The sequence below is a fragment of the Gymnogyps californianus genome, chromosome 14, assembly GCF_018139145.2.
Source record: "Gymnogyps californianus isolate 813 chromosome 14, ASM1813914v2, whole genome shotgun sequence".
In the NCBI taxonomy this organism is placed as follows: domain Eukaryota; kingdom Metazoa; phylum Chordata; class Aves; order Accipitriformes; family Cathartidae; genus Gymnogyps; species Gymnogyps californianus.
The window spans coordinates 11,342,344-11,357,279 of record NC_059484.1 but is presented as its reverse complement, the minus strand read 5'-3'; the positions used below and the strand labels follow the sequence as shown (position 1 = coordinate 11,357,279).

The 14,936-nt window shown below is 58.9% G+C and overlaps 2 protein-coding genes across 2 annotated transcripts; both read right to left on the bottom strand.

The window, feature by feature from the left end:
- Positions 1-549: 549 nt before the first annotated feature.
- On the bottom strand, positions 550-1,601 carry LOC127021829 (inositol 1,4,5-trisphosphate receptor-interacting protein-like 1). Its single transcript, XM_050905098.1, is given in 2 exon segments — positions 550-968; positions 971-1,601. Coding segments are annotated over 2 exon segments (1,050 nt in total).
- A 7,759-nt stretch (positions 1,602-9,360) lies between these two features.
- Positions 9,361-10,413, bottom strand: LOC127021832 (inositol 1,4,5-trisphosphate receptor-interacting protein-like 1). The gene has a single exon (XM_050905100.1). The coding sequence runs from the start codon at positions 10,411-10,413 to the stop codon at positions 9,361-9,363; it is 1,053 nt and encodes a 350-aa protein (XP_050761057.1).
- Positions 10,414-14,936: the final 4,523 nt, after the last annotated feature.

The window sequence follows — 14,936 nt, the reverse complement described above, 5'->3', positions numbered from 1 at the left end:
TTTGGGTCAATTTGTTTTCTTGATTTAGATCCTTAGCATTATTACCATAAAAAAGGCTCATCAGGTATGGTCAAAGAGCAAGTGGCTGGGAGGTGAGTTCTGCTTTCGCGACATCTCTCTGACGTTCCTCCTTGCTGTGTACAGGCTGTTATGAAGCTAGACTAGCTGCTGAGGACCCTAGGAAGCCTGGACATCGTCCCAAAAGGACACCACAACTGGTATCCCTAACTGGGCATATCCTCCCTAGGCCAGCAAGAACATAGAGAAGAGGTAGAGTCCCTTGCCGCAAAGAATATCAGTGAAAGGAGCAAGTGACCTACAGTGGGAAGGTGAAAGTGAAAATCTACTTAAAATATTAATCTGTCTAAACAGTGGCTACAAGAGTGTGGTCTTTGTCTCTTGTCACTTAGCTAAAAAAGACAGGATGGTCAAGCACACGTATTATCATAGCAACAGTTTATTTTCCAGGAGGGTAGTGTGGCTTAAGACAGTCAGTACTGCACTCCACAGGACAAAATAGGACTGAAAATCAGAAATCCACGGGGTGTCCTACTCAAGGCTCAGGAAGGAGTCTGAGTCGTCTAGCGGCACCCCAAAAATCACCTGAATGGACAAGGTTTCCTGTCCATTCGTTAGCCTGAGCTTGCAGGAGCGTGTAGTAGGCAGCACTGTCAGCTGGCAGCAGCGTGACTGAGGCACAAGCTTCCAGGCGTCTTTCACCAACATCTGGAACCAGCAGGCGGTTTTCTCGATGTCTAAGTACGAGTCGGTGCAAAGGGTGTTGAGAAGGCTGGGGCCTTGACTTTTCAGCTCATCCTTGCTGTGGTGGAGGAAGCACAGTACGTCCTCCACCAGCTGCTCCCTTAGGCACATGCACTGCAGCTGCACACGGAGGCAGGAGTCGCTGGTCAGCGTCTCCTTTGCGGTGCCCGGCTCCAAGCAGAAGGCGTGCCCAGGGGGAGGCTGCAGGGCACGAGCAGGCGGTAGAGGACATTGTCCTCCCAGGCACTCCACCCTTCATAGACACAGCCCACCCCAATGGCTGGCTGCAGCCGTGGCTTGAAGTTATTCCCGGAAAGTCTTTGGCAGGCACTAAGAAGCTCATCTACCAGCTCCTCCACCAACTTGCACGTGTCAGCCATGTACGACACTGGCCACTGGATGCGATCGACCACACATCTGCCCAGATCCCCTGTGCCACCAGAGTCGTCGTCATCGTCGCCGTCTTCTTCTACCTCCTCCTCCTCCTCCTCCTCGCCTTGACTTCCAGGGCTGACCTGCTTGCAGCCACTTCCTGGCTTATGGCTCCTTTTTCTGGTCCTCCAGCAGAGCCACAGGAGCAGGAGCAGGGCTCCTGCCCCAAGAGCAGAGGCCCAGAACCACCGTTGCTGGGAGGTAGCGAGGAGCAAGACTTTCCTGGCCACCCCATTCTGCTCCTGGGTCTGCTCTATATCCTGCAGCAGCTGAGCCATCTTCCAGCTCAGCTGCTGTGCGAGGTGCTGCACGAGCCTGTACGTGGCCACGTGCAGCTCTTCACCCGGCTGCAGTGTGTTCTGGACAATGCCCAGCGCAGCTAGGGTGAGGAAGACAACGACAGCCATGGCCTGCAGGAGAGGGAAGAGAAGGGGTCTCAGCGGGGCTGGGCAGGAGGGAGTTGGCAGTGGGGGGAGCAGGGGCGGGAGCCACAGGGACCTGGTGAAAGGTAAGAGAGGGGGCGAGGGAGCTGGGAGGCAGCCATCCCCAGCGGCAGCACCGTGCCCTGCCCAAGGTGCTCTCCTGAGCAACTGGACCCTCACTCCAGGGTGAGACCCCCCAGGGGCCAGCATTTTTGCCCTGGCCCTCATCCAGCCCAGCCTCCCCGCCGTGTGCACACTCACCGCTGGCCCAGGCTGCACTGCAGCAGCCCTGCCCACTGGTGCCCCTGGTGACAGCCCCAGACATTGTGACCCGTCCCCTGTGCTGTCACAGGCTCCAGACCCGCATCACAGATCGCCTCTCCTCTCCTCTCCTCTCCTCTCCTCTCCTCTCCTCTCCTCTCCTCTCCTCTCCTCTCCTCTCCTCTCCTCTCCTTTCCCTTTTCTTCTCCCTTCTTTGTTCCCATTTTGCCTTCCACTCTATTCTGCTCCCCTTTCTTCTGTTCTCCCATTTCCTTTCCTCCCCTTTTCTTCTCCCTTCATCCCTTCCTTTTTCCTGCCGTTCCTTGCTGGACGGGCCAGACGCAGGGGGTTTCCCGCTGTGATGCAGGGGTGAAAGGACCACAGTCAAGCGGCCTTTCTGCACGTCTTCTCTTGCAGACGCATGGGCTGGAGGGCTGGGAGGCGCTGCCCCGCAGCAGGGTCACACGGGGAGAAAGACTGCAGCCCTCGTCCAGCCCAGCCTCCTCCCTGTGTGTGCACTCACCACTCTCCCAGAGCTGAGCATCTGGTGATGCATGGACAGCCTCACTGTCCGTGGACACTCAGCCTGCCCAGTAGCTGGCCCCTGCATCCCAGTCTCCCCAGTTGCTGGCCCCTGCACGTAGGAGCCCCCAAGGCCGCAGCCCTTGTCCACTTGCTGGTACAGACCGCCCCACACCCTGCGAGCCGCACGGGACTCCCCTGGTCCCAGAGCTGACCCTCCGTGCTCTCACCACGAGAGACACCCAGGGTCTCTCACACCCAGGGCTGGCGGTCAGAGACCCACTGACCCCCTTGCTCCCAGGCCGCCTCACCTGCTCACCGGCTCGTGCGGCTTGGTGTTCGCTGGCCATCACACTCACTCACTCACTCACCCGCACTCGCTCCAGTCGCTGCCCCAGGGACACAGGGACCCTCCGCCCCGTGGTCTGACCCCAGCTGCTGCACTCACACCCCCGCCCACACACGTGCACGCAGGACAGAGAGCCCTCACCCCGGACAGAGCAAGGAAGGCATTTAATAAGGACACAGGACAGGCTGCGCTGGTCAGGCGCAGGGCATGGCCAGGCAAAGCGCACTGGCAAGGCGCTGGCAGCCGGGTGCCGCTGCTCTCACTGTGCCGTGCAGAAGCTGCAGCAGAAAGCCCTGCGCAGAGCCCGACAAGCTGTCCTGAGGACAGAGGGCCTTCGCCGGCGAGCTGGGGTGCGCGGGAGGGCGGCGATGCCTATGGAGGAAGGAAAGCTGTAGGCGAGGCGCTGGGCGGGGATAGGTGCTCGGTGCCCCTTGTGGCCGCGACCTCTGGCCAGGGCAGAAGCTGCTGCCTCTGTGTCAGCGTCCTCTGATGGGGCAAGAGACACGCTCTGGGTGTCGCCGTCTCCCTCTCCTGCAGCGTCTCTGTCAGGGACGTCTTCCCACTCTTCCTCCAGGTCCTCCAGAGCAGTCTCACGGGTTACGGGGCCAATAGGGGCAGGCCCTGGCCCTCAGCCCCCGCTGCCAAGTGCCGGTCACCCAGGATGCCCTGAGCAGTGCCCACAGCTTTGGCCCTGTCATCTGCTGCCTGGAGCATGGCCGCAGGCAAGGCAGGAGCCCACGACAGTACATCTTCAGGCGATGATGCGGGGAGAGGCTCACTGTGCCCCTGGTCCCCAGGACCTCCGGCCAGGCAAAAAGCTGCTGGCTCCACGTCTGAGTCCGCTGATGGGGCAGGAGACGCGTGCTGAGGGTGGTCATCTGCCCCTCCTATGGCATCTCGGGCCATGCTGCCGTTTGAGCCGGGCACCTCCTGGCTGAGTCTCAGCAGGCTGGGGCTGCGCCAGATGGTATGAATAGAGATATTTTCCTCCAGCTGACTCTGTCCTGAGAGGTCTTCAGATGTTTTGTCTTTGTCCTCTTCCTCCATCTGCTCCGCGTGCTCCATCTTGAGTCGCATGACCACAAGATGCTTCGGGGCTTCCACAGGCCGTGGGCGCAGCGGCTTGCCGTGGACAAGTCGTAAGGGTGGTAGATGATGGGCCTGCCTTGCCACTGGCCGTGCCCAGTGCCCTTTGCCGGTGCACTTCGCTGAGGAACCTGGTGCACGGGGCTCGCCAGCAGCCCTGGTGCCCCCTGGAGCGTGGGGACGAGGCCCTGGCTGAGCTGCAGGGGCCTTGCCATGCCTGGCGGTCTGCACCTGGGCTGTTCTTGTAGGTGTTGCCAGAGCAGCGGTGTGCGCAAGGTGCCCCTGTGCCGCCAGCTGCTGGCCGGGTCCCCGGCTTGCACCTACAACGCGACTCAGGACCCCTGACACCAGTGAGTGGACCGTGGACTCCAGAGCCACGTCACAGGTTCTGCGGCCGTGTGGGGCAGGCCCCCCTCTCTCAGCCCTCGCGGCCATGCCCCGATCACCGAGGATGCCCCGAGCAGGTGGGACAAGCTCTCGGTGGCTGCTGGCCGCGGGGCCCACGGCATGTGCTCTGCCTCTCCGAGAAGATCCGGAGGCTGCTGCTGCTGGAAGAGCGGGCAGCTTGGGGACAGCTGCAGATCCTGCTGTTGGAGCTGCAAGTGTGTACCGGGGTGCAGCTGCCTGCGTCTCTTCAAGCCGTGGGAGAGGCAGCAAGGCTGGCGTGGGCACTCTTTGTCCCCGTGTGACCCTGCTGCGGGGCAGTGCCTCCCAGCCCTCCAGCCCGTGCGTCTGCAAGAGAAGACGTGGAGAAAGGCCACGTGACTGTGGTCCTTTCACCCCTGCGTCCCAGCAGGAAACCCCCTGCGGCCGGCCCGTCCTGCCAGCTCTGAGGGCAGTGCTCGGCCCCAATGGCGGCTGCTGCCCTGCTCCCAGAGCCGGCTGGGGAGAGGGCTGGTCCCGGCGCAGCCCGCCACCGGGGCTCGGGAGCACCCCCGGCATGGCTGGGCAGCCTGCCGGGCACAGCACGAGGCTCTCAGCTTGCTGGGGGGCCGGTCGCACCTGTCCCCTCTGGCACCTCCCGCCTTCCCATCGGCACCTCCCAGGGTCAGGGAGGCAGTCAGCCTGGTCTCCCTCAAGGTCCCTACCTGTGTGCAATGGCTGCGAGTGCTCTGTGAACTCGCTGGGCAGGGGAGTGGTGGCAGCCTGTCCCCATGGAGGGACGAGGCTGTGGTCCGGCTGCGCTGCGGCGCTGCCTGTGGCTGCCTGCGACGCACCTGTGGGGAGAAGGAGGCGGTGTGGGATGGAGGCGGCTGTGTCAGCACAGCGACCCCTGCGGTGCTGGCAAGCCCGGCCCCGGCTTCAAGGCAGCTCCTGGCCACTCCAGCCAGGCTGAACTCGGCTCTGCACTGCTCTCTGCCTCTGGGGCGTTGCTGCGGGGCTTCGTGGGCCACGGCCGTCCCAGAGCCGGCCCTGCCCCAGAGAAAGCCCTGGGGTGTGGCATGGCTGTGTGCGGGCCGGAGGCGCTCAGGGCTGGCCGTCTCGCCCCCGGCCGTCCCCGTGTCCCACCACCCGCCTCTCCCTCCAGCCCCGTCCCTCACCTGGCGGTGCTCCTGCAGGCGCCGCAGCCCCTCGTCAGGCTGGGAGCGAGCATTTGCCTCCTGCTTGTTGGGCATCTTCGGGGTCCTCTGTTGGACGCCTGCCACAGGCACCCGGGGGAGATGCTGCCTCCTGACGGAGCCGCTCTCCTGGGAGTGGGCACCCTAGGGCTCTGGCCGCATAAGAGCCCCCACGGCTGCCGTGCGGACCCCTCGTCACAATGGCCTCTGGGCATGATGCTGCCCCTGGTCACAAAGGCCTGGCGGTCACCGTGGAGACGCCCACACCCGTTTGACAGCAGCCCCCTGGCGACAGGGACTCACAGGTCCACAGCAGGGTGTGGCTCGGGAGGCACCTCGGGCGTCCTCTAGTCCAGCCCTGCTCTCTCCCCCCTGTGGCCTTTGCTGGACATTTACCCAGAAGCGCCCCCAGTCTCGCTGACAGGCTGCGCTGTGGCTGCGCTGGGGCCATTGCGGAGCCAGCTAGCACCGGCTGGCACTGGCTGGCACCGGCCGTGTCTGGCACAGGGCAGCCCCCTGGTTTTGTTTGTAAAGGATGTCACCAGTGTTTGTAAATCTGACCAGACAAGAGTTTAACTAAGATGAGAAAGAGATGTACCAACTGCAATGTGTTGAGGAAAGCTGACCTGAAAACCAAGGGTCTTCCAAGAAACCCTCAGATGCTGGTGTCTGCAATGCACGTACGTATGTGTATTTCTCAGTTCCACTAAGATCTTCATACCTGGACATTTTTACGGTCCACTTCAGTTAAAAACGTTTCTTTTTGAATACTGGTAGTCTTCAAGTAACAGCACTGAAGATGGTGTTCCTAATTAGGGTGATCACCCAGTTGTAATGATTTGATTTCAAATTTTGAATGATATTATAACTAAGCTAACATTTTAATAAATAGCAAGGCAGGTCTGGAGAGCAGGTTTATCTGCAGTCTGCTATTAAATACTTGCATGTGTGCTGGGTTCAAGGAACATCTTGCCATCTTCTGTGGCTTTAATACAGACATATAAAAAGAAGACTGTGTTTCTAAAGATCTTAAGAACATTGAAGGTCAGACAAAAAGTTGAGTAAACAGACACTCTTCTAAAACTATCTTCTGATCTTGTTCGAATATTGTGCTTTTTTCTTCAGAATTTTTACTTAATCTTTTAAATTAACCTCACAATAATAAAGGCGATAGAGTACAGAAATGCTAAAATGTAAGGTGAAAGGCATCAGCTTTTTAATTAGCCACCTGTATGCTTATTTTGCTAAAGATTACAGTCTGTCTCGTGAACACAGGTACATGAAGAAATCAAGAGATTGAGTACTTGTGCTGTGAATTAACAGAAAATGTGAGCTCTGTTTTGAGCTCTGCTGTTGATCTGCCGCTTGATCTTGGGCAAGTCATTTCACCTTTCTCTGCCACTGGTGGGTGTTGTTTTTTTCCCTGTTCTTCTGCCTCATCTGGCTATGCTGAATATTCCTCTGAACAGCTTTTCTTGGTGTGAATGGCCAGTGCTGAGCAGTGTGAAGCCCTGGTCATGGCTACTGTGCTATAAAAGGTGCCTAACTCTTCAAAGCCTGAGTTACTCTGAGGGCAGCTTGAGGCCCGTATTGGACTCAGCACAGAGGGATGCTCACTTGGAAAGGCGCTGCCCAGGGAGCCCAGCATTCCTGGCTTAAGTCTCCATCGCAGGGACAGGGGTGATGCATGCGAGCGCATGACTGTCAAACACGGAATTTCATCCTTGCCAGTGGCGAGGGAACACAAGACAACATGAAGTGCTCAAACAATTGATTTCAGTGCAAACGTCTTCATTGAAATACTTCTGCAAAATAAAAGGCTTGTGGTCTCTGACAATGAGATTTCATCGCACAAATGCACCTCAATGTGAGAGCAATTGCCTGCGCTGCCAAAGGGGGTCCATGCACCGAGAGCAGCCTGCGCTGAGAAACCATCCCAGGATGCCTGCATGAGAGCTGCGTTCCTCACCCCAGCTGCAGTGGAGACACAGTAAGACATCTGCGGGCTTGCACACCCAGTCAGGGTAGAGCTGTCTAATGAATTACCACCCGCCTGCTGACCCGAGAGTTATCTGCATGCTCAAAGCCCATGGCGAATGGGAGGCAGTTTGACTCAGTTCAGCAATAAAAGATGGATAAACTTAGATCAGACTCCTATAGCTGTGGGTTAGTAGCTTGCACATAAATGACTCCCACGACTGAGCCCCTGTGCAGTGATTCGCTAAGGCACTGAAACTTGAGTGTGCCTGTACACCAAATACTGCTTGCATGTGCAAATTTGGGTCAAAATTTATGAAATCGTGTGCCACAACTTTATATTTGCAGCAATTAAATAATCTACCTATTTTCTAAGGAATGCTAAGGCGCTATCAGTGACCTCCAGTTTTACCTCCACAACCAAACGACTAGGTGAAGCTGCAGCGGGAACAGCTAAGTATTCAGTGTTTTTCAAATCAGGCCAATAGTCTTTATATATCCACTGGATTGAACTGTGGCTGTATAATCTCATATTTTCCTTAAACTGAGGTGCACAGAGATAGCACTAGTTTTAACATGGACTTCCTTTTCAAATATATCACTCTAACACCAATACATGCCGGAGGAAATTGAATCTTGGAAGTCATAAGGTTGTGGGGCTTGAAAGCCAATAAAGTGCACTGAAGATCCCGCTTAAAAGAATAATTGTTTCGCAGTCTGGATTCCTGTATTCCACTGCACTTCAGAAATTTTTTAACATAGTTCACGCAGGTCAATCTCTATTGAGCACTCAAGTTATTTTACAAGTGAAAAAACCCAATGTGAATGGATCAACAGGACTGCAGTCTCTGCACTTGTATTAGCAGGGAATTTTTGTTTTTGGGAAATGCTTGAAATTTTTCCTCCTAGTTTCGTGACCCAAACCTGGAGAGCTGAGCCATGCTTTTCCTTTCTGCCATTGGTAAGAAAGTTTGGATTATTCTCCTGGCTTCTGAGGGAAATATTGTTACTGGGCAGCTGTCACTGAGAGACAGGTTACATTCAGTTTGATAGATTATGCAATTGTCCTGGTTCTGACATAACTGCAGCATCGTCTCAGCAACTGTAAACACACAGCTGCAGGAAACATGCACTGGGGCGGCAAAGGAAGAGAAATCACTTCTTCAAGGGGAAAAATGAAATCTGGTTCAAACCTCATGAAATCAGACTGTATTTGGTTTTAAGGCATTGTTGACTTGGTCTTACAGCTTCTCTTCCTGTTTCTTCATTGCTGGCATTTATTGATGATCCTCAAAGCTAGAACCTCTCACTGAGATGCTGAACAGATACCTGGAAGGAAGCCTTTATAGGTGAAATGGAGCTGTGTATGTGTTAGTAACCTCGCGGCAAAACCTAGGATTCTCAGCTATAAATGGATGTGCTAGTTAACGACAAGGTTTCACCCCCTATCAATTTGTTTTCTTGATTTAGATCCTTAGCATTATTACCATAAAAAGGCTCATCAGGTATGGTCAAAGAGCAAGTGGCTGGGAGGTGAGTTCTGCTTTCGCGACATCTCTCTGACGTTCCTCCTTGCTGTGTACAGGCTGTTATGAAGCTAGACTAGCTGCTGAGGACCCTAGGAAGCCTGGACATCGTCCCAAAAGGACACCACAACTGGTATCCCTAACTGGGCATATCCTCCCTAGGCCAGCAAGAACATAGAGAAGAGGTAGAGTCCCTTGCCGCAAAGAATATCAGTGAAAGGAGCAAGTGATCTACAGTGGGAAGGTGAAAGTGAAAATCTACTTAAAATATTAATCTGTCTAAACAGTGGCTACAAGAGTGTGGTCTTTGTCTCTTGTCACTTAGCTAAAAAAGACAGGATGGTCAAGCACACGTATTATCATAGCAACAGTTTATTTTCCAGGAGGGTAGTGTGGCTTAAGACAGTCAGTACTGCACTCCACAGGACAAAATAGGACTGAAAATCAGAAATCCACGGGGTGTCCTACTCAAGGCTCAGGAAGGAGTCTGAGTCGTCTAGCGGCACCCCAAAAATCACCTGAATGGACAAGGTTTCCTGTCCATTCGTTAGCCTGAGCTTGCAGGAGCGTGTAGTAGGCAGCACTGTCAGCTGGCAGCAGCGTGACTGAGGCACAAGCTTCCAGGCGTCTTTCACCAACATCTGGAACCAGCAGGCGGTTTTCTCGATGTCTAAGTACGAGTCGGTGCAAAGGGTGTTGAGAAGGCTGGGGCCTTGACTTTTCAGCTCATCCTTGCTGTGGTGGAGGAAGCACAGTACGTCCTCCACCAGCTGCTCCCTTAGGCACATGCACTGCAGCTGCACACGGAGGCAGGAGTCGCTGGTCAGCGTCTCCTTTGCGGTGCCCGGCTCCAAGCAGAAGGCGTGCCCAGGGGGAGGCTGCAGGGGCACGAGCAGGCGGTAGAGGACATTGTCCTCCCAGGCACTCCACCCTTCATAGACACAGCCCACCCCAATGGCTGGCTGCAGCCGTGGCTTGAAGTTATTCCCGGAAAGTCTTTGGCAGGCACTAAGAAGCTCATCTACCAGCTCCTCCACCAACTTGCACGTGTCAGCCATGTACGACACTGGCCACTGGATGCGATCGACCACACATCTGCCCAGATCCCCTGTGCCACCAGAGTCGTCGTCATCGTCGCCGTCTTCTTCTACCTCCTCCTCCTCCTCCTCCTCGCCTTGACTTCCAGGGCTGACCTGCTTGCAGCCACTTCCTGGCTTATGGCTCCTTTTTCTGGTCCTCCAGCAGAGCCACAGGAGCAGGAGCAGGGCTCCTGCCCCAAGAGCAGAGGCCCAGAACCACCGTTGCTGGGAGGTAGCGAGGAGCAAGACTTTCCTGGCCACCCCATTCTGCTCCTGGGTCTGCTCTATATCCTGCAGCAGCTGAGTCATCTTCCAGCTCAGCTGCTGTGCGAGGTGCTGCACGAGCCTGTACGTGGCCACGTGCAGCTCTTCACCCGGCTGCAGTGTGTTCTGGACAATGCCCAGCGCAGCTAGGGTGAGGAAGACAACGACAGCCATGGCCTGCAGGAGAGGGAAGAGAAGGGGTCTCAGCGGGGCTGGGCAGGAGGGAGTTGGCAGTGGGGGGAGCAGGGGCGGGAGCCACAGGGACCTGGTGAAAGGTAAGAGAGGGGGCGAGGGAGCTGGGAGGCAGCCATCCCCAGCGGCAGCACCGTGCCCTGCCCAAGGTGCTCTCCTGAGCAACTGGACCCTCACTCCAGGGTGAGACCCCCCCAGGGCCAGCATTTTTGCCCTGGCCCTCATCCAGCCCAGCCTCCCCGCCGTGTGCACACTCACCGCTGGCCCAGGCTGCACTGCAGCAGCCCTGCCCACTGGTGCCCCTGGTGACAGCCCCAGACATTGTGACCCGTCCCCTGTGCTGTCACAGGCTCCAGACCCGCATCACAGATCGCCTCGCCTCTCCTCTCCTCTCCTCTCCTCTCCTCTCCTCTCCTCTCCTCTCCTCTCCTCTCCTCTCCTCTCCTCTCCTCTCCTTTCCCTTTTCTTCTCCCTTCTTTGTTCCCATTTTGCCTTCCACTCTATTCTGCTCCCCTTTCTTCTGTTCTCCCATTTCCTTTCCTCCCCCTTTTCTTCTCCCTTCATCCCTTCCTTTTTCCTGCCGTTCCTTGCTGGACGGGCCAGACGCAGGGGGTTTCCCGCTGTGATGCAGGGGTGAAAGGACCACAGTCAAGCGGCCTTTCTGCACGTCTTCTCTTGCAGACGCATGGGCTGGAGGGCTGGGAGGCGCTGCCCCGCAGCAGGGTCACACGGGGAGAAAGACTGCAGCCCTCGTCCAGCCCAGCCTCCTCCCTGTGTGTGCACTCACCACTCTCCCAGAGCTGAGCATCTGGTGATGCATGGACAGCCTCACTGTCTGTGGACACTCAGCCTGCCCAGTAGCTGGCCCCTGCATCCCAGTCTCCCCAGTTGCTGGCCCCTGCACGTAGGAGCCCCCAAGGCCGCAGCCCTTGTCCACTTGCTGGTACAGACCGCCCCACACCCTGCGAGCCGCACGGGACTCCCCTGGTCCCAGAGCTGACCCTCCGTGCTCTCACCACGAGAGACACCCAGGGTCTCTCACACCCAGGGCTGGCGGTCAGAGACCCACTGACCCCCTTGCTCCCAGGCCGCCTCACCTGCTCACCGGCTCGTGCGGCTTGGTGTTCGCTGGCCATCACACTCACTCACTCACTCACCCGCACTCGCTCCAGTCGCTGCCCCAGGGACACAGGGACCCTCCGCCCCGTGGTCTGACCCCAGCTGCTGCACTCACACCCCCGCCCACACACGTGCACGCAGGACAGAGAGCCCTCACCCCGGACAGAGCAAGGAAGGCATTTAATAAGGACACAGGACAGGCTGCGCTGGTCAGGCGCAGGGCATGGCCAGGCAAAGCGCACTGGCAAGGCGCTGGCAGCCGGGTGCCGCTGCTCTCACTGTGCCGTGCAGAAGCTGCAGCAGAAAGCCCTGCGCAGAGCCCGACAAGCTGTCCTGAGGACAGAGGGCCTTCGCCGGCGAGCTGGGGTGCGCGGGAGGGCGGCGATGCCTATGGAGGAAGGAAAGCTGTAGGCGAGGCGCTGGGCGGGGATAGGTGCTCGGTGCCCCTTGTGGCCGCGACCTCTGGCCAGGGCAGAAGCTGCTGCCTCTGTGTCAGCGTCCTCTGATGGGGCAAGAGACACGCTCTGGGTGTCGCCGTCTCCCTCTCCTGCAGCGTCTCTGTCAGGGACGTCTTCCCACTCTTCCTCCAGGTCCTCCAGAGCAGTCTCACGGGTTACGGGGCCAATAGGGGCAGGCCCCTGGCCCTCAGCCCCCGCTGCCAAGTGCCGGTCACCCAGGATGCCCTGAGCAGTGCCCACAGCTTTGGCCCTGTCATCTGCTGCCTGGAGCATGGCCGCAGGCAAGGCAGGAGCCCACGACAGTACATCTTCAGGCGATGATGCGGGGAGAGGCTCACTGTGCCCCTGGTCCCCAGGACCTCCGGCCAGGCAAAAAGCTGCTGGCTCCACGTCTGAGTCCGCTGATGGGGCAGGAGACGCGTGCTGAGGGTGGTCATCTGCCCCTCCTATGGCATCTCGGGCCATGCTGCCGTTTGAGCCGGGCACCTCCTGGCTGAGTCTCAGCAGGCTGGGGCTGCGCCAGATGGTATGAATAGAGATATTTTCCTCCAGCTGACTCTGTCCTGAGAGGTCTTCAGATGTTTTGTCTTTGTCCTCTTCCTCCATCTGCTCCGCGTGCTCCATCTTGAGTCGCATGACCACAAGATGCTTCGGGGCTTCCACAGGCCGTGGGCGCAGCGGCTTGCCGTGGACAAGTCGTAAGGGTGGTAGATGATGGGCCTGCCTTGCCACTGGCCGTGCCCAGTGCCCTTTGCCGGTGCACTTCGCTGAGGAACCTGGTGCACGGGGCTCGCCAGCAGCCCTGGTGCCCCCTGGAGCGTGGGGACGAGGCCCTGGCTGAGCTGCAGGGGCCTTGCCATGCCTGGCGGTCTGCACCTGGGCTGTTCTTGTAGGTGTTGCCAGAGCAGCGGTGTGCGCAAGGTGCCCCTGTGCCGCCAGCTGCTGGCCGGGTCCCCGGCTTGCACCTACAACGCGACTCAGGACCCCTGACACCAGTGAGTGGACCGTGGACTCCAGAGCCACGTCACAGGTTCTGCGGCCGTGTGGGGCAGGCCCCCCTCTCTCAGCCCTCGCGGCCATGCCCCGATCACCGAGGATGCCCCGAGCAGGTGGGACAAGCTCTCGGTGGCTGCTGGCCGCGGGGCCCACGGCATGTGCTCTGCCTCTCCGAGAAGATCCGGAGGCTGCTGCTGCTGGAAGAGCGGGCAGCTTGGGGACAGCTGCAGATCCTGCTGTTGGAGCTGCAAGTGTGTACCGGGGTGCAGCTGCCTGCGTCTCTTCAAGCCGTGGGAGAGGCAGCAAGGCTGGCGTGGGCACTCTTTGTCCCCGTGTGACCCTGCTGCGGGGCAGTGCCTCCCAGCCTCCAGCCCGTGCGTCTGCAAGAGAAGACGTGGAGAAAGGCCACGTGACTGTGGTCCTTTCACCCCTGCGTCCCAGCAGGAAACCCCCTGCGGCCGGCCCGTCCTGCCAGCTCTGAGGGCAGTGCTCGGCCCCAATGGCGGCTGCTGCCCTGCTCCCAGAGCCGGCTGGGGAGAGGGCTGGTCCCGGCGCAGCCCGCCACCGGGTCTCGGGAGCACCCCCGGCATGGCTGGGCAGCCTGCCGGGCACAGCACGAGGCTCTCAGCTTGCTGGGGGGCCGGTCGCACCTGTCCCCTCTGGCACCTCCCGCCTTCCCATCGGCACCTCCCAGGGTCAGGGAGGCAGTCAGCCTGGTCTCCCTCAAGGTCCCTACCTGTGTGCAATGGCTGCGAGTGCTCTGTGAACTCGCTGGGCAGGGGAGTGGTGGCAGCCTGTCCCCATGGAGGGACGAGGCTGTGGTCCGGCTGCGCTGCGGCGCTGCCTGTGGCTGCCTGCGACGCACCTGTGGGGAGAAGGAGGCGGTGTGGGATGGAGGCGGCTGTGTCAGCACAGCGACCCCTGCGGTGCTGGCAAGCCCGGCCCCGGCTTCAAGGCAGCTCCTGGCCACTCCAGCCAGGCTGAACTCGGCTCTGCACTGCTCTCTGCCTCTGGGGCGTTGCTGCGGGGCTTCGTGGGCCACGGCCGTCCCAGAGCCGGCCCTGCCCCAGAGAAAGCCCTGGGGTGTGGCATGGCTGTGTGCGGGCCGGAGGCGCTCAGGGCTGGCCGTCTCGCCCCCGGCCGTCCCCGTGTCCCACCACCCGCCTCTCCCTCCAGCCCCGTCCCTCACCTGGCGGTGCTCCTGCAGGCGCCGCAGCCCCTCGTCAGGCTGGGAGCGAGCATTTGCCTCCTGCTTGTTGGGCATCTTCGGGGTCCTCTGTTGGACGCCTGCCACGGGCACCCGGGGGAGATGCTGCCTCCTGACGGAGCCGCTCTCCTGGGAGTGGGCACCCTAGGGCTCTGGCCGCATAAGAGCCCCCACGGCTGCCGTGCGGACCCCTCGTCACAATGGCCTCTGGGCATGATGCTGCCCCTGGTCACAAAGGCCTGGCGGTCACCGTGGAGACGCCCACACCCGTTTGACAGCAGCCCCCTGGCGACAGGGACTCACAGGTCCACAGCAGGGTGTGGCTCGGGAGGCACCTCGGGCGTCCTCTAGTCCAGCCCTGCTCTCTCCCCCCTGTGGCCTTTGCTGGACATTTACCCAGAAGCGCCCCCAGTCTCGCTGACAGGCTGCGCTGTGGCTGCGCTGGGGCCATTGCGGAGCCAGCTAGCACCGGCTGGCACTGGCTGGCACCGGCCGTGTCTGGCACAGGGCAGCCCCCTGGTTTTGTTTGTAAAGGATGTCACCAGTGTTTGTAAATCTGACTAGACAAGAGTTTAACTAAGATGAGAAAGAGATGTACCAACTGCAATGTGTTGAGGAAAGCTGACCTGAAAACCAAGGGTCTTCCAAGAAACCCTCAGATGCTGGTGTCTGCAATGCACGTACGTATGTGTATTTCTCAGTTCCACTAAGATCTTCATACCTGG